General features: G+C 39.0%; 1 protein-coding gene across 1 annotated transcript in view; it reads left to right on the plus strand.

The window, feature by feature from the left end:
- ndst1b (N-deacetylase/N-sulfotransferase (heparan glucosaminyl) 1b) overlaps positions 1-26141 on the plus strand; it is an 81490-nt gene that overhangs the window by 42059 nt on the left and 13290 nt on the right. The window contains exons 2-8 of the mRNA XM_056262120.1: positions 13535-14483; positions 17269-17742; positions 19482-19569; positions 19787-19941; positions 21251-21436; positions 23606-23734; positions 24709-24891. Coding sequence (XP_056118095.1) covers positions 13938-14483; positions 17269-17742; positions 19482-19569; positions 19787-19941; positions 21251-21436; positions 23606-23734; positions 24709-24891 — 1761 coding nt within the window. The 5' untranslated portion in view covers positions 13535-13937. The remainder of the gene's footprint in view (positions 1-13534; positions 14484-17268; positions 17743-19481; positions 19570-19786; positions 19942-21250; positions 21437-23605; positions 23735-24708; positions 24892-26141) is intronic.

Here is a 26141-nt window from a genome sequence, read left to right on the forward strand (position 1 = left end):
TTTTTTGAGTTCCTACCTTCAAATGGCCACAACTTCTCCAAATATTATCAGATTTCCACGTGTTACACATCGTTGGAAAGCTTGGAGACTACACTTTCAGAATCTATGAATAACTCAAAATGCCGAAGAACCGACTTGTGTCCCTAGTTTCCGTGATCGGTCACATTTAGTCAAAATTCATTGTCACATTGACAAATGTGAACCCTGAATGAGACAGTTTAATCTACAATAGAATGTGTGTGTGTGTGTGTGTGTGTGTGTAGTCCCATGTTTCTGAATAAATTCTGATTAATCTGATTAATAGCTTGCAAAGACATTAAATGCTTATAGACCATTAAAATATATTTTCATAATGACTTTGTGTGTGTGTGTGTGTGTGTGAGCAAATGTCTACATATGAGTGCAAAAGCACCTGTGAAAACACTTTATTAATAAGTAGAATGGCCAGCAGAGGGCAGTAGAAGACCACTTATTGGCTCACTCTCATTTTGACACACTTGATTTTCAACAGTAAATCAAAGCACTAAAGCAAACCAGTTTTTCCATGTTAACTATTATAACACAATCATTTTTTGTCAGAGTTTATCACTTCATTTTTATTGGCACTTCACATCAATGCAGCAATGTGGTAAATCATGGTAAATCACCATAGAAACATGGTAAATCATAGTAAAAAATACTATTACATGGTGTATCATGGCAAATCATTCTAGAATGTGGTATATCATGGTAAATCATCCTATAACATGGTAAATCATGCTAAAACATGGTCTATTCCATCTATGATGTCAATGGTTAAATGCTTGCTACATAAAACTTAATGTCTTTTGATGCTTTTGTGCTTAACGGCCTTAAAGGCCTTAACTGCTTGAACACCGCTAAATGCTGCTAGCAGCTTTAATTATATTTGTGAATGCTGTTTAGAAGAATAGACCATTGCCATCGTTTGCAGTCATATCAGTCAAAATGTCTGTTTCTACCAGTAACCTGAAGTTTGTAAATGAGAAAAAGCACTGTGGCCTTATCAGAGACGGTTGTTTCCATCCCCCCCCCCCCCCCCCCCCCTCCTTCAGTGAAACCTGAAGCGTCTTTTGTCCTGCCGCAGCAAAAATGGAGCCTGGATAACAAGAGAAATGTACGAACTGACACGGCCACTCCATTGTTGTTTGTCTCTTAAGAGGAGCCTTACATAGACGTCTCATTGTGTTTCAGACACAGGACTCCAATGCAGAACTGCACACCCGCGCTGATGGCGATCCATTATGCTCTAGCATATTAAACCCGATCTAATCACAGCAGCTAATAAAACAGCTTTGCCACAGTTCTCTTTTAAACAACGGGTTAAAAAAAGACGTGTAAGCGGTTTGTGCAGCTGTCCTGGATCAATCGAGCGTGAGCCGTAGGAGATTAGACAGCCTGTTATATCCTTCTTTATGGCATTGTGGTATTGTGTCCCCACTGAGTTTGATGGACAGAATAGGATATGGCATTGGCCTCAGGACAGCAGTCGAAGCTGAGAATTGAATCTTTTTGAAGATATTGAAGAAGCTGAAGCAGTATTACTATATATCATGTCTGGAGGTGTTATACAACGTGAAGCACACCTTAACTAATTTTAAATGCGTTTCATTTAATTTCCAATAAATAAAAAGAGAATATAATGAAATGTTGTATTTAAATTCGATTCAAAAAAAAATGTAAATTAGATTAAAATTAGAATTACAACATGGCAGATTTACAGTCTAAACATTTACTCATTTTGCAATTCGCCTTTGGCTAAGCCCCGCCCCCCTTAGTTACTGTTGCTACGTCCGACAAACAAACTTCATCTGGGGCTCTGGTATCAACATGGCTTATGCTGTGACAGCTCTTCCTGCTGAAATTTTATCAAACTTTTATAAAGCAGCAAATAAAGTGTCCGATAGAAGTAGTCAAAAGGGGCTGCAATATACGTTCGAAGGCATACGTTCATGACATACAGGTGAAACGCAAGGAACAAGGCATCCAAATAGAGGCAAAAGCATACCGGTCACAGTCAAAAAATGAACCACCGCATATCCTACTAATCGAGACGGAGGCATAGGTCTCTATTCACTTCTATAATCGTTATTACGAAGCAAACGGACTACGCGAGTATAACGTTGTATTTATTAGCAGCGTGTGCTAGACGACACTTGTCAGGATTTGACTTCGGTTTTGGGAAGGGAAAAAAACGCACACCCCCCTCCAACCTCTCTGGGTAACGCGTATCTGTGTTACAAATGCCCCAGGCACAACCTTTAAAGTCCCACTCCGATCATATTTTGAGCTATTTGTAAACATTACCAGTGGTCTTTAAATTATGATTATGCCATTTTTAGCCAAACTCACAAAACCTGTGCCGTTTTCTGGGACTTTGCTTCAGCAGAGCAGCAGCAGCTCATTAGCAATTCGCCTCTGCGTTGTGGGCGGAGCCGTTGGCACGGAGATGACCCTCCCCCTGCCCGTTGCTGAGAGCTCTGTCTCTCCCGCTAGCTTACACCCCCAACCTGTCATTACCGGTGCAACAAAAATTGAAAGCAATATTGGAGCTATCCAGCCGTACAGTGCGTTTTCGTTTTAAAACGCATAACTTTTGCAACGATTATGCGCTCCTGCCGTCCACATTACTGACCCTCGGCCTCGAAAACGGAGACTGACCCCTTCAGTCGAGTCCGATGCAAGACACGCAAGTGACGCAACCCATAGCAACGAGTCATGGCAACGACAGCTCAAACCGACAGAAACATACAAGTAAACGTGAATTTTGTCACATTGTCATGTTAATTATAATCAAATGCATTTTGTTTTATTGAAAACAATATTATCATTGATATTTGTTTGAGAGGAGCACTTTCGATTAATTTTAACAAGCTTGTGGCCCCGCCCAGTGGAGTTACTACGTCACAACTCCAGTCTATTTTGAACGGCATTTTAGCGTCTGCTACTGATTCACAGCCATTTGAATGTAGAAATACTCAGAAATACAACTTTGAGCTTATTTTTCTCAAGATATGTCCTCTAACATAAGAAAAATGCCACAAGAACATGTTAACACCTAGAAAAACATTATTTTCATCGGAGTGGGTCTTTAACCATATTTTTCATAAAATTACGATGGTAATAGCCTGTTGAGACCAAAAACATGAGACGCCTGTTTTAAAGGCAATGGAGCGCTGTGAAAAAGTGTCGGACCTCTGTGGGAGCGTGTTCTTGGCTGCGCTGTGATTGGTCAATCTACATTCTAGGGTGTGGCTTAGCCAAAGGCGAATTACACACGAGAAATTTGTAAACTGGTTTTTACAGAGAACATTATGACATTTTCAACAGTCAAGACTATAAACTCAAAGCTTCCTCAAAGAAAAATAGTTCCTAGTATGCGGCTTTGAGCCAATACAAGTGGAAAAGTTCCAAACAAGACAAACATTTAAGGGATCATGTACAGTCATACCACTTGTTACTCTGCTTTTCTCCAAATAAATAATTATGTGGACATGAAATATTGATGTGAGTTGAAACGGTTTTAAATCTTACTAGTTCCTTCTCTTATAATCCACTACAACAACAGTCATTCTGGCAACAAAATGACTCTACAAAAATATTACAGTACTATTAATACTGAAGTCCCCTGATTGATTTTCAATACTATCAATAACTGAGATGCAAGATATCACTTATGAAACGAAAGAGAGCGATATGTATGCATGGTCACTGTGAACTTTTGTTTGGAAAGTAGCTGGTTTAACATTTTCCTGTGGTAAAGGGAAAAATCAACAGTGTGTGGATTTGTATCGAGTACATAAATTTAATTTTTTAGATAAACTAACCCTTTAAACTTCTGTAATGTGACCCATTTCTGAGGACGACAGGATAGCAGGAAGTACTGTGGAGCGAGACTTGATTTATCCACTAGCATTTGATGAGCTTGTGGAAGTGGGCCGTGATTATAATTTTTAGCGATGCTTCCTAAGGCAGTCATAAACTGTGGGGTGCAACTCTCACCATTTGAGCTATCGCCATGAATAATACCTCAAATTGTTGCCGTTACTTTTAACCACATGGACCTACCAATTGGACCTACAAATAAAGCAGGTGAAACAGAATAAAGTGCCAGGTCAGTTTGCAAATTTTATTGTCTCTGATTATGTAAAACCTTTTATTAAGGGAATCTGAAAACATAATAGTTTATGATAATACTTTCATAATATTACTGTTATGAGGTCGAGTGAGTTATAACGCAGGTAATATGCTTTTTATGTTGTGAACTAGAAGGAATGCGTATAAAATGGTATATTTGATTTAGTTACTCGCTCTTTTAAAATTGATTTTGTGTGACTGGCCTTCAGCGTAATCTCATTTGCAAACTGCTCCCAACGTCCTGAAGATGAATTCACTGTTATCGTTGGAGGTAATTTCAGGGTCAAGTCTAAATTTTCTGACCTGAGATAACAAGCAGCATGTCTCATTTTTATTTTTGTAACCTTTTGTGGCTCCAGTGTCCTCGGAAATAAAGGTGACATTTCTGTTTCTCTCTCCTCTTGTTTCTACTCTCTCCTGGTCTTTGAGAGCCCTCGGTAGTTAAAGGGGCTAAAAATAGTCTAGTTCCCTTCGTGTTGTGCAACCTAATTAAGAGGAGAGGGACGGAGGTGCTTCTGAGCATCTGGGCTCGGCATGTAATGGCTGCCCTTGTTTTTATTTGCTAGTGGATGCGCACCGCTACCAATTATCCCCTGTAGCATGGCTAACCACCGAAGACATCCTTAAAGAAGCTGACGGGAGTTTTTCTGCACCCGTTCCCAGCGCGCGAGCTTCAGTATAAGCAGTTTCCTTTAGCACAATCTGAACAAGTCGAGTTACTTTATTTTGGGAATTCGAGATGTTTGGTTGTCCTTATTGGTGTGCAGCTTCACTAGTAGATACCAGGTGGATACATACAAAGTGTGTGGTTGCTTCCACCCTGAAATTTCTCCAAGGCATCCCTGAGGTTAGCGTCCACATGGGCCTTAAAAGCTGGTTAAATCAAAATATCTCTGTGCTTTTAACCCATTTAAAGTGAAATCGAAGCTTGGATGACTTTATAAGTGATGGGGTCAGGCTCGGACTGTTTTTTTTCGTCTGAGCCATTAAGTTGCACTGAGGGAAGAGATTGAGCTGACAGCTCATTGATTTCTTTCTGTGCCTGTGTCAAACATGTTTCTGAAATGCTTCTTTGTCTTAGCGCCGTCTGAGAGGTATTTGGATCTCAGCGACACAAGAAGAGAACGGAGCTGCACTGATGCACCTCACGGTTAGCTTTGATTCGTTGGCACGTCTTACGGATAAGAGGACCCCTGTAGGTGCCGCACCTTCTACTGTGATTCATCCCTCTGCACTGTCTGATTAGTCTCGGAAAAACATCCATCTGCCTAGTTGCTCTTTATATTCTGCTCACTTTTTTTGTTTACCATCAGGATTGCCTAGACACTGTGTAATTAGCTAATTTTGTGTGATTGTGGGCTCATTTGGGTGACACCTGCTAAATGATTGCTCATGGAATGTTAATAATGATGGTAATTTACTTTTTCATTTTCTTCTGATGGGGGAAAAAACTCTTCTGTCGCAGCAATATTTTAATCAACAGTTGAAGGACTAAAGTACTCAAAATAAAAATTAAATCAATAAATAATCATTTCTATTGTTTTATTTGATCGATTTTGATTTCTATTATAATAATTTATGTATTTTAATATGTGGTACAATTATAGGTACAAAAGTTTGGAGAAATTAAAAATGTATTCTGCAAGGATGCATTAAATTGATCAAAAGTGACTGTAAAGACATTCATAAACTTAAAAATTGTATTTATATATTAAATGTGTACAATACATTTGTATTTTAAAATTAAAAAGATAAAAACACTAAATTAATATTAAAAGATAGCGTCATATTATACACGTTCAAAAGTAGCACTGAATTTCAGAATAAAAATGTGTCTATTTCCAAATGTTGCCCCATTTAAAATAAATAAATAATAATAATAATAGGTTTAATTTTTTAATGACACCTAATAGACGAATTATGAATTTTCAAAAAAAAATTCTAGGGTGTTGTTTAATGCATTTGAGATGCGTTTTCCTCAGCACACAACTTGTATCTTACGGTTGTATACTTTAAATGTTACAAATCTACGCAAATACGCACAAAGAATTATTAAGCACTTCCTATTTACAACAGTGCCATAAACTGCTGTACGAAGAGTGTTGCAGCAATATTGATAGACTTTTTTGTTTTTATGTAAATACATAGTTTTTTCTTCTCCCAATTAAACACTGGCTTACTGAAAAAACTATCGAAAACCTTAAAAACCAAGGTACTTACTGAACCGTCGTTTCTGTGTACCGTCAAACCCCTAGCTTTTACATAATAACTTTGATTTTGTTTACTTCATTTAATTTGATGCTTTTTGGTCCTTCATACAGTCAGCTTGTGTTGTTTTAATCTCAGAGAGTCCACGCCGTTCCCCTAACAGCCTGCGGCCCCCACCGTTCACCCTCATTTTATGAGACAAGCCTCCTCCCTACCCATAATCCCATTTCCCCTGTGGTAAAGACGGTCAGTTGGGCACACGATTGCACGTCTTTTTTGTCCAGTTTCTCGGGGTCAGTGCGGTCCCAGTGAAACAGGAGATTACCCCCACTGATTAGGACGGACATTAGATCAGCAGTGCGGTGTATGCAGATACAGCAGCGGCCCATGCTGTGCGTAGGGTGGGAGTGGGGACGGATCTTTTGGCAAGTCAGCCTGTCCTCGAGCTTGGCACCGGCAGCAGAACGGTGGCAGCACACTGTGTGCAGACAGACTGGAGTGTTTACCAAGTACAGTTGTATCAGAACTGGTGTGTGTGTGGATGCCGGGTGTGAGAGCGCACAGGATGGAGCTCAGTACACACACCGTCTGGCCTGGCAAGGGCAAATGCAGTCTTCTGATGGAGACTGAGTGCCCTTGAGATTGGAGCCGCCAGCAGGGAAGATTGATTTGTTGCTCTCTGCAGCTTCCATTGTGCCTTCCCTTCATACATAATAGTGACTTTGAGTGTCCCCTCCATATCTGCCACAGAGGAAGTCCTTACATCTCAAGTATTTCGGATCTGTAAAGATGTCATGAGCTGCTGTCATTTCTCAGACTTCACGCTTGTTTATTCATCAATATCAACCCATTAAAACTGATTTTTTTGGGGGGGGCAATTGCCTTTTAAACTGAAGTCCGGCTATGGTGATACCTGTGCTTGAGGTGTAATTGCATCGCTTGGCTGTGTAGCTTCCGTATTCTCATATTTTCGGGCTCTGCTTTGTAATGGCCTCTAATTGATTTGAACTGTGAACTGATCTGCAGAGCTGATCTTTTTTTGCTGTCGGCAATGAAGTTTCAGGTTACACTTAGTCCACTCGATGTGCATTCATCTGCCATTTTCATCGGCACATTTGGTCCAGCCCAGATAAACAGGATTAGGGATTTAGGATTACACTTCCCCGACCTTCTCCAGATTGTGCTGCGTCTAGGCCCTTTGGGTATCTAATGTTGTTTGTCAGTTCAGTGTTTGAAGCCCTGAGGAGTTTACCATATTTGTCCCAATGGCATCTTTACCCTTTGAACCAAGCAATCTGCTCAATGGCGAAGCCTTTTTTATGTAGCTCTTGTTTGCTCTCATCCTATCAGCCCCTTTATCTCTTGCTCTGTTTCTCTGACTGTCCATTTCTCTCTCTCCATCCTATCCAGTTTCATTCCATCTCTGACAAAGCACTATTAGAATCTATTAACACATTCAATAAATACTTAAAGGAGACATACACATTTGTAGCATTTTTTTATTAAATCATTAAATAATTGAATTATATTAATTTCATTAATTTATATTATAATAATGTGTGTGTATGTGTATATATATATATATATATATATATATATATACACACGTGTAAATCTATTTTAATAATTATTTCACTGTGTAATATAATTATATGTAGATATATCTTTCTTAGTCCTTGAAATATCTAATAAATTAATTACATTTTAAAATACAAAATTTTATTTACAGATTACATGTAACGTCATAAAATACATTTACAAAACTAGCACTTGATTAAAATCTTTTTTCATAACTTTCAAATGTTGCCTTTTTTTAAAAATAACAATAATAATAATAAAAGTCATGGATTTTCAGAATAAGAAGAGTTTACTAAGGGTTTAAGATTAATAAGTTTCCTTGCGACCAAAACATATTGTGCAAAGTTTATATAAACATGGCCATTCCTGTGCTCTGTCCTATGACTTCATAACCTTAACTATTTCAGAACGGCTTTTTTCTTCTTTTTTTGTGTGTGTTTGTCAGTGTGAACTCGGTAGGATTTGCATTGTGGATGCTGAAGTATGTTTATGTATTAAATACAAATCAGATTTCGACGATATGGCCCCTTTAGAACCACCATTAGCTAAATTAATTTCTACTGTGGGAATATTGCGCGTTATTATATCAATATTCAGGCCAGCATCATAGTTTTCGAGACCTGAGACCAATGTCAGATAGGTTCACATCAAGCCAAAAGCCCAGAAAGGCAAAAATATGTCCTCTTCTGCTAGTGTGGCATCCCATATTCATCATTATTAGCTATTTATTAACTATAAAAGCAAAATATTGCTTTGAACACATTGGCAGTGGGAATCGCTGGCGCTCCCTTTCAGACAGATTTAGATATTTATCACTGAACATGGTCTTTGAACTTTAAAGCTTTTCGTTGTAGCCCATTGCTTTTGAAAATTTGAGATTTCAACAAATTGTCTCCTCACATCTTCAGTTTTGGGTTTAAGATTAGAATACAGCATCCAGTTAACCCTAAAAATAAGTTTCAGTCATGATCACTTTCTTCATTCCAGACGGCTCATGTTATGAAATTTGTTTTTGCACTAGAATGCTCAGGTAAAATGACGTACAATTAGAACAGCCTTCTGTCTGCGCCATTCTCATTCGTTAAACTCAACGGCCAATCAGAGCGATATCTCTCACTGATAGCATTCTGAATCGGACAAACTCCAGCCGACGTGGACCAATTAGAGCCGACGTGTGAAAAACACTGCAAAACTAGCCCGACAGACGCTCACCAATGGCCCGACGTTTAAACGGCCAACATATAATGTTTACTTGTAAACATTTGAAGGCTACGTGTTGGTTGAATGTATTATTTACTTACAATTATTGTCATCATAAATGATAAACTTATTTAATTGAATTAATATTTTTATTTTCAAATAGTTAAATGGTAAAATAGTTCCAACAGTTTTTGCTATGGTACCGGAATTGGTACAGAGAACCGTGAAATTTTACTGGTATTAGTACCGACTTCTGGAATTTTGTAATTTAAGTAACCCTAGTCAAGACAGATAACACGGCATCTTTCTCTCGTGGTAATTGTCACTGATGTGATGGTGTTGATGACTGTGTTCATAAAGAAAGTTGTTTGTTGGGTTAGTGGCCATTTCTGAGGAAAATGTTCTGAGATATGTGGCTGGCCGTCTGCAGGTCACGTTCGTTTTGATAGCTGTGTTTTTGACTAGGTAGTAGTTGTTTTGGCTCCATGTTGAGAGACTTGAAAGATGCTACCTAAACAAAGATGACGCAAGCTGAGCAGATTAGTTTGTATAATGAAGTCTTGGAAATCTACCAGCCTTTCTAACAGAAGAAAAAAACTTTTGAATAACACTTCTTCTTCTTTTTTTAACAACTCTCCACTTTTTACAGACGCAATCATCCTGAAGTCAACAACGTTTTGAATGTTGCTCATCTGGCTGAGTTCATTCCCAGTGACCTGCAGCTGGTGATTTGTCTCTCTAACAAATTAGACTGTTTAGCTTTTTTCCTTGGGTATGTTTTTTTTGCGCTGTGCATTGACACATCGTGAATTAACAGGCACGTATTTCTTTTCAGCGTCAGCTGAGCGTAATAACAAGTATATGTTTTTTTTTTATTTATTCTTTTTATGAAATACACAAATATTTTACTGACAGGCAAACTCAGGCTTTGGAAAGTTCTTATTGTAGGTTTAGGCCGAACTTGTAACAGAACAGGGGTGGTCAGTGCCAGCATTAGTCTCAGTCTGACTACTTCCATTCATGAGCATGAACGGACCCCACAGCAGCCGTCGCCGTCATCATCATCATGTGCTATGAACAATGTCCGGCATTGTGAACGTTGACTGGCACTGTACCGATTTGGGTGGGGTTCTTTTGATTTTTAGGTCTGCCTGTGGTTTAAGCTCGGTAGAAACTAGTCCTGCGAGGCGAGCTGTCCAGGGCGAGCGGCCAGCTATTGTCCCGCTGTCCTGGCACGCAGATGCACAACTCTTGCTCCAGGAAGTGTCCTGTGTCTCTGAGCGGCAGTGAATGTGTCCTCGGTGTTCAGAGCTGTTCAAGCATGCCATCCTTTATATCGCAGCAGCAAATCTATACCTTCACTTTGCCTTGAAATAAAACAAGAAAGTGGAGACAGTGCAGATAAACATTTGATGGCTCCATATCTTTTTACCTGTCAGTAGATCCCTCAAAAACACCCGTGCATATTGATATCCTCTGCCTTTTCCACTCCAGACATATTGCTTTTTTTCCCCTATTTTTGTTTGTTTGTTTGGTGCCGTTTCCAGATATCATGTAGATGTCGCTGTTCTGATTTGTTTTCCAGTCTCTTGGTTTTATTGCTTTCATAACTGGGAGCACATAAATCTTAAACATTTGCATGCCCTGGCAGCATTCGGTAGCATTATATTGTCTAATCTAACTTTATTTTAAATGTTGTATCTGTGTTTTGAAATATAATAGTTGTTGAGCATTGTCTAGGCTCATGATTCTACCAACACTCGAATGGATTTGAAAGAGCCAGAGCTGACAAAACGGTGTGAGCTGTTGGGAATGAAGGTATGCTGTGCCCTTGAGATAGGGAGTGTTATGGAAGCTATCCTACCATCAGAAAATGGCTTTTGTGACTCCCAGGCAGGGTGCATTTTTTCACACGTCTGTTGGGCTTTGAGACCATGAAAAGGGAAGATCTGGGACAGAAGAAACTTGCTGGCGTGGGTGAGATTATGACAGGTTTCTAAATGTCAAGGTCCTTATTTTTCCACGTCTTGACACTTTTGTTTCAACACTTTTTTTTTCATCCCTTGTTCTTGCTTCAACCTATCAGCTTTTTGTTTATTTGTGCAATATGTTTACGGCAGTTATCTCTGTTTTTAGACCTTCAGCGTAACAATAATCTAGATATGTACACATCAAATGTTTATCTAACCGTCTTCATCTACAATATGACCATTAGTCTAGCCTAATTAAAATAAATGTTCACCCACATATAAATAAAAATTTTAAACCTGTTATGACATTCTTCTGTGGAATATAAAATATTTTTGAGAGCCTATTTAGAAAGTGTTTGCATTTGTCCATACTCGTACAATGGTTGGACCTCAGTATTCTTCAATATTCATACAGATTTGAAACTATACTTGAAATGATGACAGATTTTCATTATCCCTTTTATATTCTAATAATATTATTACAATTAATAATTGTATAATTGTATAATAATATTGCTATTTATTAATAGTAATATTTGTATTATGAATATTATTAATAAAGACTTATTTATTGAATATTGTTCTTTTGAAGTGAAACAATATTGTATGCCACAAAGCCATTTTGTGTCCTTGGACTTTTGTTCTGGGTGTGGGATATCGTGCTTCATGTCATCCGAGTCATACTGTTTAGAGCATGCATTACACAGTGAGCTGCTTCAGCCGACTCTTGTCAGAACTTTTGCATATTAAAGAACCAGGCTCTGAATAGGGAAGCTTTAAAGACTGTAATCCGACCTCTGACGACACGCTGATGGCTGTTCACGTTTCTCTGCTGGACACAATGAGAGCCCAGTGACAGGTATTGTGGCCTGAGAGTAATCCTGGTGTAAATGGAAGGAGATGTGAAGCTACTGGGTGCAAAATCATTATTCTTGAGTGTCCCTTGTGGAATGCAGCCTAGATTTGTCTTTTTGGTTTATAAAACCCAATGCCTCCCCAGTATTCAGCTCAAACACTTCATGTTCTCTTAACGTCACCAGCCCCTAAAATTCCTGATGAGAATTTTGGATCACAAGCAGACATGAGAATCAACAGCTGTGTTTCAGGATTGTGAATGTGAGAGGATTTTTACATGCTGTACTCCCAGCAACCTTTTGAAGAGATAAAATGACCTTCTCTAAGGCTCTTTTATTTCTCTGGCAAGATTTTCTTTTCCCCTTCATCCTCTTATTAGAGGCATACTCTTGTGCCTTTTGCCTTTTTTTTGTGGTATTCATGCATTTTTTATCCCAGAACCCCTGCAAGGCTTTGATTCTTTGTTCTACTCTCCCTTTTCACATAACCCATACATGAAGTAGGTCTGTGATGCCTTTGAAAATTGACCTGTATTGCTTCTCATACACGTTGTGTCTTGTTGATTCACTTCAGTCTTTCCTCAGACGCCCTGTGTGCCATTGTATGCTTATCCCTTTAGTTAAATGACATGTGGGCCAATGATAATGGCATGTCTATAAACTCTGCATCTTTTGAAAAGATTTTATTGAAAGTGAACAAAAACCTAAAAACACTGTGTCCTTCAACATAGAAGACGTCTGTAAAAGTCAGTTTTATTTGTTTAGGTGTCTACCTAATGTGAATGGCTTTAAATCAGCTGCTGACTGCTATGTTTGCTGACTTTTCATACTTTCTACCGTCCTTTTGTCTGAAACAAGATTTTATGTAGCCTTGTTCAAAATGTTTTTGAAAGTTACATAAGGAATATCTGAAAGTTTTAGGTAACACCTATAGTTACACTTGCATGAACCCTCTTGCAAGATCCTTTCACGCTTGCCAACAATTGAATGGCTTCCCTCACCTTTTGCCTTCAATACTACTTCCAGCAATCACCATTGGTTCTCTCCTCATTCTGCAGAGGTCTTTACTTGGTTAGTGCTAATCTGAATCATATTCAACTCATTCACCTGTGCCACACTTTGCACTAAACCCTTCATTTAAGATGAAAAGATTAAATGACTTTTGCCCTTTGAAGTGCATGAAGGATAGTGAGGATCACTTTTTAAAGCCCTCACTAATCAATACAAGCCGCCTCCATTATCCCATAATCTTTGCATTGCCTTTGTAAATGCCTCTCTAGACGTTCTTGGTATTCAGTGAAAAGAAACCCAGGTTGTAGGGCTCCCACGGCATCATGTGGGTTTGGCATTTGCAGCCGACATTCAGAGAGGGGTAAAACAAGTTGCTCGTGTGGTCTAGTCAAAATTCATTGCCTTGAATACACAGTTGCACCTTAGAGTTAAATTAAAGGATTGTTCTGTCCAGAAGTAAAATAATTGATTCCTAAAATGGTGCAGAGTAGATATTTTTGCAAAAATTGCATTGAGTTAAGGTGTACTTTTGTTCAATTAACACTGTTTTCTTTTTAGGTAAACTCGAGGAGGCCAGAATGCTCTGGGCATGATCTGTCTAGAGCATCCAGTGACGAAAAACAAGAAGCCACCTTCACCAAGTCTGAGAAACAGATCTTCTCTACACTGGATCAGGAGATAAGGACTCAGAGAGGGTAGAGAAGTGGCATAAAGGTGTAGGGCAGGGGGCCGCTGGTGCATGTGGGGGCAGTGCACATCCCTTGCTGGAGAGTGGAAGCCCACCTCGCCCATGCAGTCCCCTGCCCAACCCAGTCTCGCCACCCTCTGCAATGGTGACATGAGCAAATGCATTAAGGAGAAGCCCAATTTTGACTTATCTTTTTTGACTCCTTGGAAAAACCATACAATATATTTGTAAATAGAAGACTGTGTCTATCCTAATTGGTGTGGTTGCAAGGTGATGATGCTGATGTGTGGACGTGTAAGGCGGCTCTTCCGTCAGCTCACGCTGCAGACCAGCCTGCTGCTGCTCTTCCTTTTTTGCATGGTCAGTGTCCTCATCTCAGCCTATTTCCTGTATGGCGTCAAACGGGAGCTCGAACCAGCAGGAGTCGGAGGTATGGTTGTCCCAGAAGAAGGTACTGCCGATTGGGACGATCCCCGAGCGACTCCTTCCCCTCCGTCTGCAAGGGTGCTGCCTGCCAGAACCGCCAAACCGGCAGACATGTCTCGAACTGACCCTGTTGTACTGGTGTTCGTGGAGAGCTTGTATTCTCAGTTGGGCCAGGACATTGTGGCCATCTTGGAATCTGGGAGATTTCGATACCAGACTGAGATCGCACCAGGGAAGGGCGATATGCCCACACTCACAGACAAGAACCGGGGTCGATTCACACTGGTCATCTATGAGAACATCCTCAAATATGTCAACCTGGATGCCTGGAACAGAGAGTTGCTGGACAAATACTGTGTGGAGTATGGCGTTGGAATCATCGGCTTTTTCAAGGTAAGCCATTTTGTTTTGTACAGTGTGACCTTTCACAGAAAATTGTGTCACTAATGGATGTTAATGTGACTCTTAATTTCTGTGGGTCAATCACCTTGCACTTAACGATCTCACGACTGACATTTCACAGTCTGATTCTTATGTTAGTTTGCAGAAATATTGCCAGCAGAGGGAGGTTGGGGCATTATGCTAAACATTGCAGTAATAGCACATTTCTGAATGTCTTTGTTGATGGTCTTGGCTCTTGTTCTATAAGGGAGCTGCTTTTTGAAATCAGTATGAGAAAATAATAGGCCCTAGAGCCACATTTGACTATTGCTCATTGCTGTCTGTCATTACCGTCTTGTAAACCTCCTCTCCCAGTTCTCATATATTGTTTGCCTAAGGCCAGGCCTGCTTTTATTACCCTCCCATGCTTAAGTGCTGCACACTAATTGTTAGTGGAGGTTAACTCAGTTGATGAGACTGTTTGAGTCTCACTTGCCTGCAGCAGAAGGGCGAGGACATCAACACATCTTAAGGAACCGCACAAAATTTGCGCTCGTTAATTTTTATTGACTCAGGCTGCTCCGATTCTCCTCTAAGCTTTTTTTTACCCCAGGCTTTGTGGTTTACACAATAACAGGAGCAGTTCGATCCCTGATTGGCTGGAAATGTTGTTTTCGTGTCCAGGCAGTTAACATCCTTTCCTTGCTGGATTTCATTGATTTAGAACCTTGGGCATGTCTGATAACAGACCCTGTAGGTAAATGCAGACCAAACCTTTTCCCCCCTTGAAGGAAAAAGTGCTGCCACTAGTAATGGAACATGCATAATTACCTTCGCATCAAGCCTTGACTTGCACCTGTCAATGCCAAATGCATTTATCTCTCACGAGTTGGAGGATGTCTGAATGCACACATAGAAACATCACGATGGACACCAGCGCTTCTTTTAGTTATGCTTGCATGCATCAATGGGTTCAGGCTTTTGTTTGCCCTCCTATTAGTCTTCTGACATAATCCCATATCCATAGAGTCAATGTGTAATTGGAATAAACCCTTTTGGTTTCCTAACCAGCACTTGAGTTGGCATAATCTCTAGGGACCATATTAAGTCTCCGGCAGCAACCGAACACACTAGCTCTGTTCTAAAACCTAGTGAGCTGCCTACCAAAACTACCTAGCATTTTAAGGGATCATAAGATGCCTAACATGAAGGCTGTTACCTTTTTTTTGGTAAATGACGGTAAACTATTCCTCCTTTTTACCAAATTTAAAGGCAGCATCACATGTATACTATGTAGAAAAGCAAACCCCAGCTCAGTAGGAAAATAAATAGATTGAACTTTCAGACAAGACCAGAGTTTTTGATTTTAAGTATGCTTATATTTAGTTCAATGCCAAAAAAATGATAAAAAATAGTTCTAATTGAATGTTTACCCAATATTTGTTTACTGTGTGTTTTTGTTAGAAAAGTGTGTAGTTAGCTTAGCAACATGCTAACATCAAACGATTGTAATCAACTTCTTAGTGTAGTGTTTCAAATCAGTCACTTAGGAAATTCCAAGTGACTCCCTTAGAAAGGAGTTGCTTATGTTGGCAGTAGATAACAAGGTGGCTTACAAGTCTTTTAACAGCTTTTTGGAAATGGACTAATTATCTAACATGGTTCAAGAATTGTTCAGTGTCAATGAAAGTTAAATGCTGATAAGCTTCTAAAGAGCCTTTGGCTTGGACGTGTTGCTGTAACAATGGAGACAGGAATATGGAATTAGGGAGAGAAGGAGAGGCTCAGGGAAGTTATTGATTTAGGCCGCAGATATGTGGAAAATCTCCCATCCACCCTTATTCTCCTAGTGCTGCTGAGTGACATCACCACCTCTTGTTTCAGTGTGTTGCCATTAAAAGAAACAGATAAAATGTGCATGATTCATCAGACATGTCATATGGACGGTGTGTCTCTCCAGAGGGGTCCCATTGCTACCTCTGGTGGCAGAATAATGGCTGTGTTTGGAGATGAGCAGGATACAGGCCTCTCTCTAAATTGTAAGGCTCATTGTGTTTGTTCCACTCAGTGTGCAGTTTATCACCAATTGATCCAGCTTCACAGGGTCAGCTGGCCTGAGAGGAGAGTGGGCTGCATGCAGATGAGTGCGGATGGTGTTTAAACAAGCTGGCACCCATAGTACCACAGGGTATCTAATTCACGAAAAGAAGTACATGAGCAATACATTTCTGATATATTCAAGGGGAACAAACAAACAAAAAAATCTGTTCACAAAGCAAATGTCCTTCACTGTACATCTAGTCTTTTTCTAACTACAGAAGGCCTGCATTGCTGCACGCTTACAAACAATGTTGAAAGAAGCAAAATGTCGACACATTAGCTTTGCAGGTGTTTGATTTCTCGACAAAGTTTTCTCTTAGCAACCAAATTGAGGATATGATATGCTGTACTAGCTTCTGAAAATCAGATTTCTGAGTTTGAACATATTTTTACAAGTTAGAAATCTCACTTTAAGTGGAGTTCCATTACCCTTTCCAAGTAGGAAGTTGGAAACTCATGCTGAATTTAATTCAGCTCAAAGTCTAAGCTGTTAAAAAATGGTTATGACATCACATCCATGATCACATTAAATATGGATAATGGTCTTGTAATACAAAATTATGACTATGACTAAAAGTATGAATAAAATGCTAAAAACCTGAATGTGAATATGACCCCTTTGAATTGGATTTTGATCTTCCTCTCTTTTACCAATCATTTCTCATCTATTCTCTTTTCTTCCGACACTTCATGAAAGGCTAATGAGAACAGTTTGCAGAGTGCCCAGCTCAAGGGCTTTCCTCTCTTCCTGCACTCCAATCTGGGTTTAAGGGACTGTAGCGTCAACCCCAAGTCTCCACTGCTGCTCATAACCAAGGCCCGGGAAGTGGAACATGGCCCCTTACCTGGAGATGACTGGACTGTCTTCCAGTCTAACCATACCACCTATGAGCCTGTGCTGTTAGCTCGGGGACGGAGTACGGAGGCTAGTGGAGCGCCCGGACCCCTTCATGCAGCCGTGGTTCAGGATTTGGGTCTTCATGATGGCATCCAGCGGGTACTCTTCGGCAACAACCTGAACTTTTGGCTGCACAAACTGGTGCTGGTGGACGCAGTGAGTTTCTTGACTGGCAAACGTCTCTCACTGGCTCTTGAGCGCTACATACTGGTGGATGTCGATGACATCTTTGTTGGGAAGGAGGGCACACGGATGAAGGTTTCTGACGTCAAGGTGGGTGCTTTTTTGTTCGAAAATTCGCTTTGTGCAGTTTTTCTTTAATAAATAGCAATTGGTTTGCTAGTTTATTATCAGTTCCATCACATTTATACATTTCAAATGTGTATCAAGTGTAACTATATTAAGTCTAGCTATGATTGGATGTATTGGATTATGGCCCATATATCCATGCAGTATACATTGACTTAAAAATGATGCTCTCCTCCTATTTTCTTTATCCCTCTCTCACCCACTCCTTGTCGGCTTATCCTTCCAGGCATATGCATAGAGTGAAAGTAGGCCTCAACAGTAAGAATGGATAAGGACCCATGTGAGAGATTTCCGGGCCAATTGACAGAATAGTTCTACCCTATTGCCCACTGCGTCCTATGTTTTTAATCAAATTTTTATGCGTTGAGATATTTCTGTGATGTACAGAAATACATTAATACATACATTAAGCCCAAAGTATACTTCGACCGTCCGCGTCCCGCGCCGGTCCATGCACTGTCCGTGTGACGTAATTTTTGTCATCAGGAAGGTCCACGGACGTACACACACACTGTTGGGTGCAGCCTAAGTTTTGTGTCCGTGCGGATGGTGCACGTACAACAGCGCATGTGCGAGTGATTTGAGCCCCTCTGTGCGTGAGATGGAGCGGGACACAGAAAATGAAGTTTTATGAACTATTATTATTTAAATTTTCCATTATTATTCAATTATGTGATTTATTAAATTTATTCAAAGATCTAATATACATCTATTTAAATATAATATGTTGCTAAAAATATAATCTTTTGGTGGTGGGAGAAAATGTATAATTTTTTTGCTGGGATCTGTGTAAATGTTCATTTCTGGCTCACTGCAGAAAACAAATCCTTATGTGTCGGTCAAAGAAAGGATGGTAAATGGACAGAATGAAATATGTACAGAAGGGAATTAATTTAAACTGAGGGAAATATGCATTGAGGAAAAGAACCAGCAGCCATAAAAAAAGACATTGATGAAGACTCAGAAGGGGAAAGACTTGTTTATATGATGCTAATCTGTCTAAAGCACCTCAGAAGCAGAACATGGAGAAACTGGTTTGGTAGATCCATATAATTCACTAACTTTTCATGGTATGAAAGCACTTTTCCTATAACCAGTTTGTCTTTTTCTTTTTTTCAATTCTCCAACCTCTGCTGCTCTTTTTCCAAATCTCTCCTCTTCTTTCCATTTTCGCTTTATTTTATTATTTTTTCACGACTCACTGTTCAAAGGGCATCCAAAGACTCGCCACAAGCATGAATATTTCAAATGGAGTTTTCTGCATCCTTCTTGTGAATCTCTCATCTTCGGTGCGCCCCGATGCAGATGTTCAGCCGAGGGAAAGGATAGAAAGCAAGCATAATCAAAGACGTCTTGTCTGTCTGTGGACCTCTGTGCAGTTAAATATGAATCAGGCTTTTGATTGAGTCACACTGGAGAGACAGGCAGTCAAAAACAAGCACAGTAAACAAATCAAATGAGAGGCAGATGCAGAGCTAAATCTGAGAAGGGTAATGAAGCAAACAGAGGAGACGAACAGACAGCAGACATGCTTGCGCTGTCCCTCTAGCGCTGTTACGGTTGTGCGCATACGTGCGTTGGCGTGTGTTAAGCTATATATCTCTTTTGTGTTCTCATCTGCTGTCTTTGTACTTTTTGTGTGTATATTGACCTAGGGGTGTTTAGGCAAGTTTTATTAAATTGCTAAACTCCATGTTTCAAAGGCACTTCTAGAGACGCAGAATGAACTCCGAACCCACGTGCCCAATTTTACTTTCAACTTGGGATTCTCTGGAAAGTTCTTCCATGCGGGTAAGTAAATATCACGTTGTTGTTGCTTTTCAAAATGCTAACAACATACTCTTTTGGTATCTGTGAGTGTTAGTCAGGTCTCCTGTGTGTGAGTTGCTGCTCATGTAGAGCGTTCCTAATCAGTCACTTATGAGCTGGTTAGGATGCTGTTTTATAAGGCAGCTTTTAGAATAGAGTCAAGATGTTCACCGTTTGTGTCTGTGTAATTATTTCCCAGGCACAGATGAGGAGGATCTCGGAGATGACCTGCTTCTGTCCTACAGTAAAGAGTTCTGGTGGTTTCCCCACATGTGGAGTCACATGCAGCCACACCTCTTCCACAACCAGTCTGTGCTGGCTGAACAAATGCTGCTCAACCGCAAGTTCGCGGAGGTAAGCTCTAGTTGATATAATTAGAGATATGATCTGATTTGTCTTGGATATTATTATTTTTTAATTAGATAAAACCCTTTTAGTGTTTTTAATTTTATTTATTTTATGTCTGTAGATGATATTTACAATTTGTCTATATTTTGAGTGTTTTTTTTTATAGATCAAATCATTTGTCTGAAAGAAAATTGTGATATATTGATATTTCATTCCAACATAACAGTTCCATTATACAGTCCATGTAGGATTTCGCAGAGATTTTTTTGTGATGTGCCAAAAAAATGATCATTTTGTGATGTCTTTTTTCAAATTTAACGATTATATTGCGAGGCGTTTTTTCTCTTCTTTTTTGGGGGGTGGAAAACTACTTGAATTGGCAAGAACAGGGTTCTTCTTTTAAACTACTACCTTCTAAATAAACATAATTTAATCACTTTCTATGTACACCACAGACGACATTAAATACACATTTTTATTACTTTTCTGACATGAAGAACCATTGGTCTCTTAATTTTCTAAAAATAAAATCCTGAAGATACAATGCATTTTCTACGTTTCATTTCATTCAAATTTAACACGAAAACAAAAACATTGACATTTTCATTTTATAGTGCCCATTGTTTGTTTTACCTAGTTTTATGTTAATCTGTCTTTTTGCAGTTTAACAGAACACAGTGATGTTAGTTCAAGTTGGTAAATGATGACAAGTAATGACGTCACACGACATGTCTTAAGTCAAATTCTGTGGAAAATCCGCAGCATTTTCAAAAAATTGCAAGCTTTATTGCGGAGTTTGCTTGCTTTTGCGTTCAAATCTGTGCTTGCAATTGCGAAATCCTGGATAGACTGACTGACTATATATGCAAGATTAGAATTAGCATGGCTTAAATACATCATGGCCCACAGTACATTGAAAGTGCCTGGATTATATAGTTTTATTTTTTTTATTTTTTATTTTTGTGCATCCATGGATGCATCCAATCCAAGCATGCCGTTTAAGCTAATATTGCCTACAAGCCCTGTGAAGGACTATTTTTCTTTCATTTGTTGTAAAAGATTAGCAAGATATTGTAGGCAGTAGCTGTCTCAGCAGTTTTAAAATGTACACACTTCAAAGTTAAGGTGTAATTAATTTTAAATTAACAAATCACATTCAAATGCACATAGAATGTGGCATCAAAGCACAATTTTAACACCATGAACTGATCAAAAACCACTTATTTTCTGTTCACCAGAGATGTACATTTAGTGCATATCCTGAAGTACACTATTTTTGACCATTACTGTGGTTGTGTTTGCTGTTCCCTTACAGGAGCATGGCATTCCCACAAACATGGGTTATGCAGTGGCTCCCCATCACTCTGGAGTGTATCCCATCCATTTGCAGCTTTACGAGGCCTGGAAGAAAGTGTGGGGCATCAAAGTGACCAGTACAGAGGAGTATCCCCACCTCAAACCCGCACGCTTTCGCAGGGGCTTCGCACACAGTGGCATCAGTGTAAGAGAATGCTAAGCTTTTATGCCTTTAATGGATAAAGTGAAGATGACAATGTGGGAGAAATAGGGAGAAAGGGTTTGGGAAATAACCTAGACTTGAACCTGCATCCCTGGGGCTAACATGTTCCAAAACATATGCACTACCAATGCACCAAGGCACAAATTTATGTAGATAAAAACAGATTGCACATTTTTATTGAGACTGTAGCCTGTACAGCTAAATGGTTGAACGATAGTTCTTATTCGGGCTTAAATCAGTACAATAAACCCCAGGCTATTTTGTGTACGGTTTGAGCTTTGAATCCCAGTAGGGGGTTAAGGGCAAACTGTTTGTGGAAGTGCAATTTTGTATATTAATATATATTTTTATCATTTGTGCATCGCTTTAGGGGACAACAGAGAGAGCGTATGACAAAAGCTTGCTGAATCATGACAGAGCGGTTTCTGTGTGTGTGTGTGTGTGTGTGTGTGTGTGTGTGTGTGTGTGTGTGTGTGTGTGTGTGTGTGTGTGTGTGTGTGTGTGTGTGTGTGTGTGTGTGTGTGTGTGTGTGTGTGTGTGTGTGTGTGTGTGTGTGTGTGTGTGTGTGTGTGTGTGTGTGTGTGTGTGTGTGTGTGTGTGTGTGTGTGTGTGTGTGTGTGTGTGTGTAAGAATGCATTGGCCCAATTCTGTAAAAAAAAAAAATCATCTTGGGATTCATACACCGCAGGGATTTTTTTTTTTTTCTAAAGACACATCTTACATTTCCTCAAGCTGACATACAGTTATTATCCAATGTTCATATCAGGGAACGATAAACGTGCATGAGGAAACGAAGACAGCCGTCTCATCGTACATGTATGATGTAAAGAATGCTTTCAGAATGGCGGAAGAATGACTAAAAAAGCACATTTAGTGTAAATCCTCTCGATTCTACCATCACTGGCTGTCAAATAAGATCATGTGTGGGCCACGTCATTCTTCTTTTTGTTAGTGCAAAATCATTCCTTCAACTTCTTTCAGTTCCGTTCCAGTCTAAAGTGACTCTCAAATGAGATTACGTATTATGGGTAATGAAATACAATATGTTTCTCTATTTGCACATGTGGAGCACCACAGCTACATTTACCTTATAACCAAAAACAAACAATTCTGCTTATATTTTGATACATCAGTAAGCCTACAAGAGCTCCATAACCATGTTAAAATTTGTGGTAACACTTTACTTGAAGGGGTGTACATAAGACTGACATGACACCTTCATAACCATGGCATGACATATGTCATGAATATGAAGTAGGGTTTATGCATGTTTATGACAACTGTCATTAAGTGTCTTTCACTCAATTATGACATTCTGTATGCAAATATGACATTGTTTAAGATGTCTTTGTTATGACATCTTGACATAAACCATAACATCATAACCGGTCAGTGTCTTTGTCATGACAACTTGACATTAAATTAAGTTAAACTGTCATGTGGTTGGTTTTGACATTGGCTGTCATAAGGCCATTATAACTGTGTCATGAATATATTTCGTGACCTCAACTACAGTGGTACAAATTGAATTTGTCATTAAAAAGTTATAATGGCTTCATGACAGCCAATGTCAACACCAACTACCTGACAGATTAATGTAATGTTAACCAATAAAGCTAAGTGGTTTCTTAAGTTTGATAATTAATCTGCTAGGTCATGTTTATGACAGGTTGTGTTGTCTTAGTAATGTCAAGTTGTCATGACAACGACACTGACAGGTTATGATGTATTTGTTTATGTCAAGGTGTCATAACAAAGACATTTCAAACAATGTCATATTTGCATTAAAAATGTCATAACTGAGCGAATGACACTTAATGACAATTGTCACAAACATGCATACAACTTCCTTCATATTCATAACATGTGTCATGTCATGATTATGAAGGTGTCATGTTAGTCTTATGCACACCCCTTCAAATAAAGTGTTACCAAATTTGTAATAGGCTAATTTATGTGCCTTATAGCTTTTATAAAAGCGTAAAATATGTGTAGAATATATGATAAAAAGAAATTGTAAACATTTATATGGAAATTTAATTTGATATCAGATGTGTATATATATATATATGGCTTTTTTTGTAAATACAATTGAAAATGGATTATTTTAAATTAAGAGATTACATACTGAAAGAAAAATCTGTTTTTTAGGTGTTACCCAGGCAGACCTGTGGTCTCTTTACTCACACCATCTTCTACAATGAGTATCCTGGAGGCTCTAAAGAGCTGGACAAACTCATAAATGGAGGAGAGCTTTTCCTCACTGTCCTCCTCAACCCAGTGAGTATTGACACTTGTATTCTTTATCATTTCTAAACCAGTGTGTGAATCACACAATGACTTTTGGGGCATGGTCTGTTGGGGTTGATAAGAAAATGTTTTAAAAAGTCATTATTCACTGAAAATCTTTCCTGCACACTGTAGCTCTCAGATCTCATTTGCATATGCACAGTATGCCTTATTTCTATTGAGGATTGTGAGTAGCATATTCATTATTAAACAAAAATACTTTTTTTTTAATTATTTTATTTATTGATGCTTTCAATGAAAGATCAATTGAATTATATAGCACTCACAATGTACTATAGATCTCAAAATGTCTCACAACCCAAGGAAATCAATACTTTTAATCAGCATTGATGCAATAAATGGATCAAAAGTGATAGTAAAGACATTTATAATGTTACAAAAGATTTCTATTTTAAATAATGGCGTTTTTTTTTTAAACCATTAATTCATCAAAGAATACTGAAAAACATGGGAAAAAACATGGTCTCCATTAAAAATATTAAGCAGCATAACTGTTTTCAACATCGATAATGAGAAGAAACGTTTCTTGAGCATCAAATCAGCATATTTGAATGATTTCTGAAGTATCACGTGACACTAAAGGCTGGAATAATGATGCTGAAAATTCAGCTTTGACATAAATTTGTAAATAGAAAATTATAATATTTCACAATATTACTGTTTTTACTGTATTTCTTTTTTTTTCAAATAAATGCAGCATTGGTGAGCACAAGACCCTCCCCCAATATTTTAACTACCTTTGGGGGTCAGTCCCAATGTAATTTTCACCCTCACATCAGATGTTCAATGGGAGAATCTTAAACATCGTCCTTAAAAAGAAGCACACTAAGAGGCTATAAAAGATCCATTGAATTAAGAGTAGTTTTGAAGTCAACTGTTCATAGGATGGGACGTTAATCTGTGGATTGGGCCTTCATGACTTCTTACGCTTTATTTTGAACCAGATCAGCATCTTCATGACCCACCTGTCCAACTACGGGAATGACCGTCTTGGCCTGTACACTTTTAAGAACTTGGTGAAGTTCATACAGATGTGGACCAACCTGAAACTGCAGACCCTCCCACCTGTACAGCTGGCACAGAGATATTTCCAAATCTTCCCTGAAGAGAGGGACCCCATCTGGCAGGTAACAAAGGAGCTCTGTTGGGGGTCTGTTCTGTCCTGGGATCATAATGGGAAACAAATACAACTTTATTTAGTGGGAGTGGATCAGCGGAGGTTGAGAGTGTTGACTACTTTTGCCGTAATATGTGGCGAAAGGTTTCGAATGGCTGTCTGCACATTTACTCTGATGTACAAAGAGTGAAAATGGTTTTCCGTGTAGCCTGCCAGGAAATCAGAGAACGCTATTTTTGAAATTGGTTCCTATAATTCAGTTGAAAGTTGGAGGCAATGCAGAAGATCTGTCTGTCTCTTTGTATCTCCCCCCCTCCACTCGCTCTCCCCATTTCAATTTATCCAGCTTCTTTATTTCTCGTCTCACTCTTTCTAACTCTGTTGTTTTGTTTCACCCTTAGAGAATGAGAAAGTGGGTGCCTGAAAGCTTTAAATCCCTCTTTTGATCTCTCTCGTTTCCTGTCAAGGTTGAGGTCCCATCTTTTCTGTCGGCTCTCCAGCGTTCCACAGCTTGCCCTGCTCTGAATAATCTTCTTTCTTCTGCAGTTGTTTTCCCAAGAAATCTGCTAGCTGCTATTACATGCAGAGGAAAGAGACAACTTGGAAAGAGTTTAGTTTTTTATTTTAGACTTAATACAACATGCCCCCATGGCTCTGGTCCAAAAACCAGCGAGCTGCTTTTATGTGTACGTCCTACATGGGCAGCTATGTTCTAAGGTAGTAACTAGGGTGGGAAATTATCATCTTTCACTACAGGTAATTTTGCCTGTGGCTGGTGACCTGTTTTGGTTTGAACATGAGACTCTCCTTAACGCCTGTTCACACCAAGGACTACAAGATATAGTTCTTAAAATCGTTCTCAATATTAAAGAATAGTAGGGTTCACACCACACAGCTATAACGATAACGGCATTGAGAAACGATATCGTTGGAATCACTTTCAGAACGATTTTATCCAGCTGATGAACGATAAAAACAATGACAGCCAATCAGAATCCATCCTGCTGTAATCACCCGCTTACAATAAACAGAACAATATCGTCCGCTGGTGTGGACGCTAATACAGTTATCTTTATAGTTAGTGTTAGTGTGGTGTAAACGGATTGATTGATTGAAATTGATTCCAAGAGCTATTAAGCTTATTATTAAGCTAACAACACAATACTCATAATAAGCCTAAAAATACTCTGCATACACATAGTGAGTAAAAGTAAAAAATAATAATATATTGAATGAATTGGTACACTACCGTCCAAAAGT

Source organism: Rhinichthys klamathensis, unplaced genomic scaffold (genome assembly GCF_029890125.1).
Source record: "Rhinichthys klamathensis goyatoka isolate OS25496 unplaced genomic scaffold, OSU_Roscu_1.1 h1tg000191l_1, whole genome shotgun sequence".
In the NCBI taxonomy this organism is placed as follows: Eukaryota; Metazoa; Chordata; class Actinopteri; order Cypriniformes; family Leuciscidae; genus Rhinichthys; species Rhinichthys klamathensis.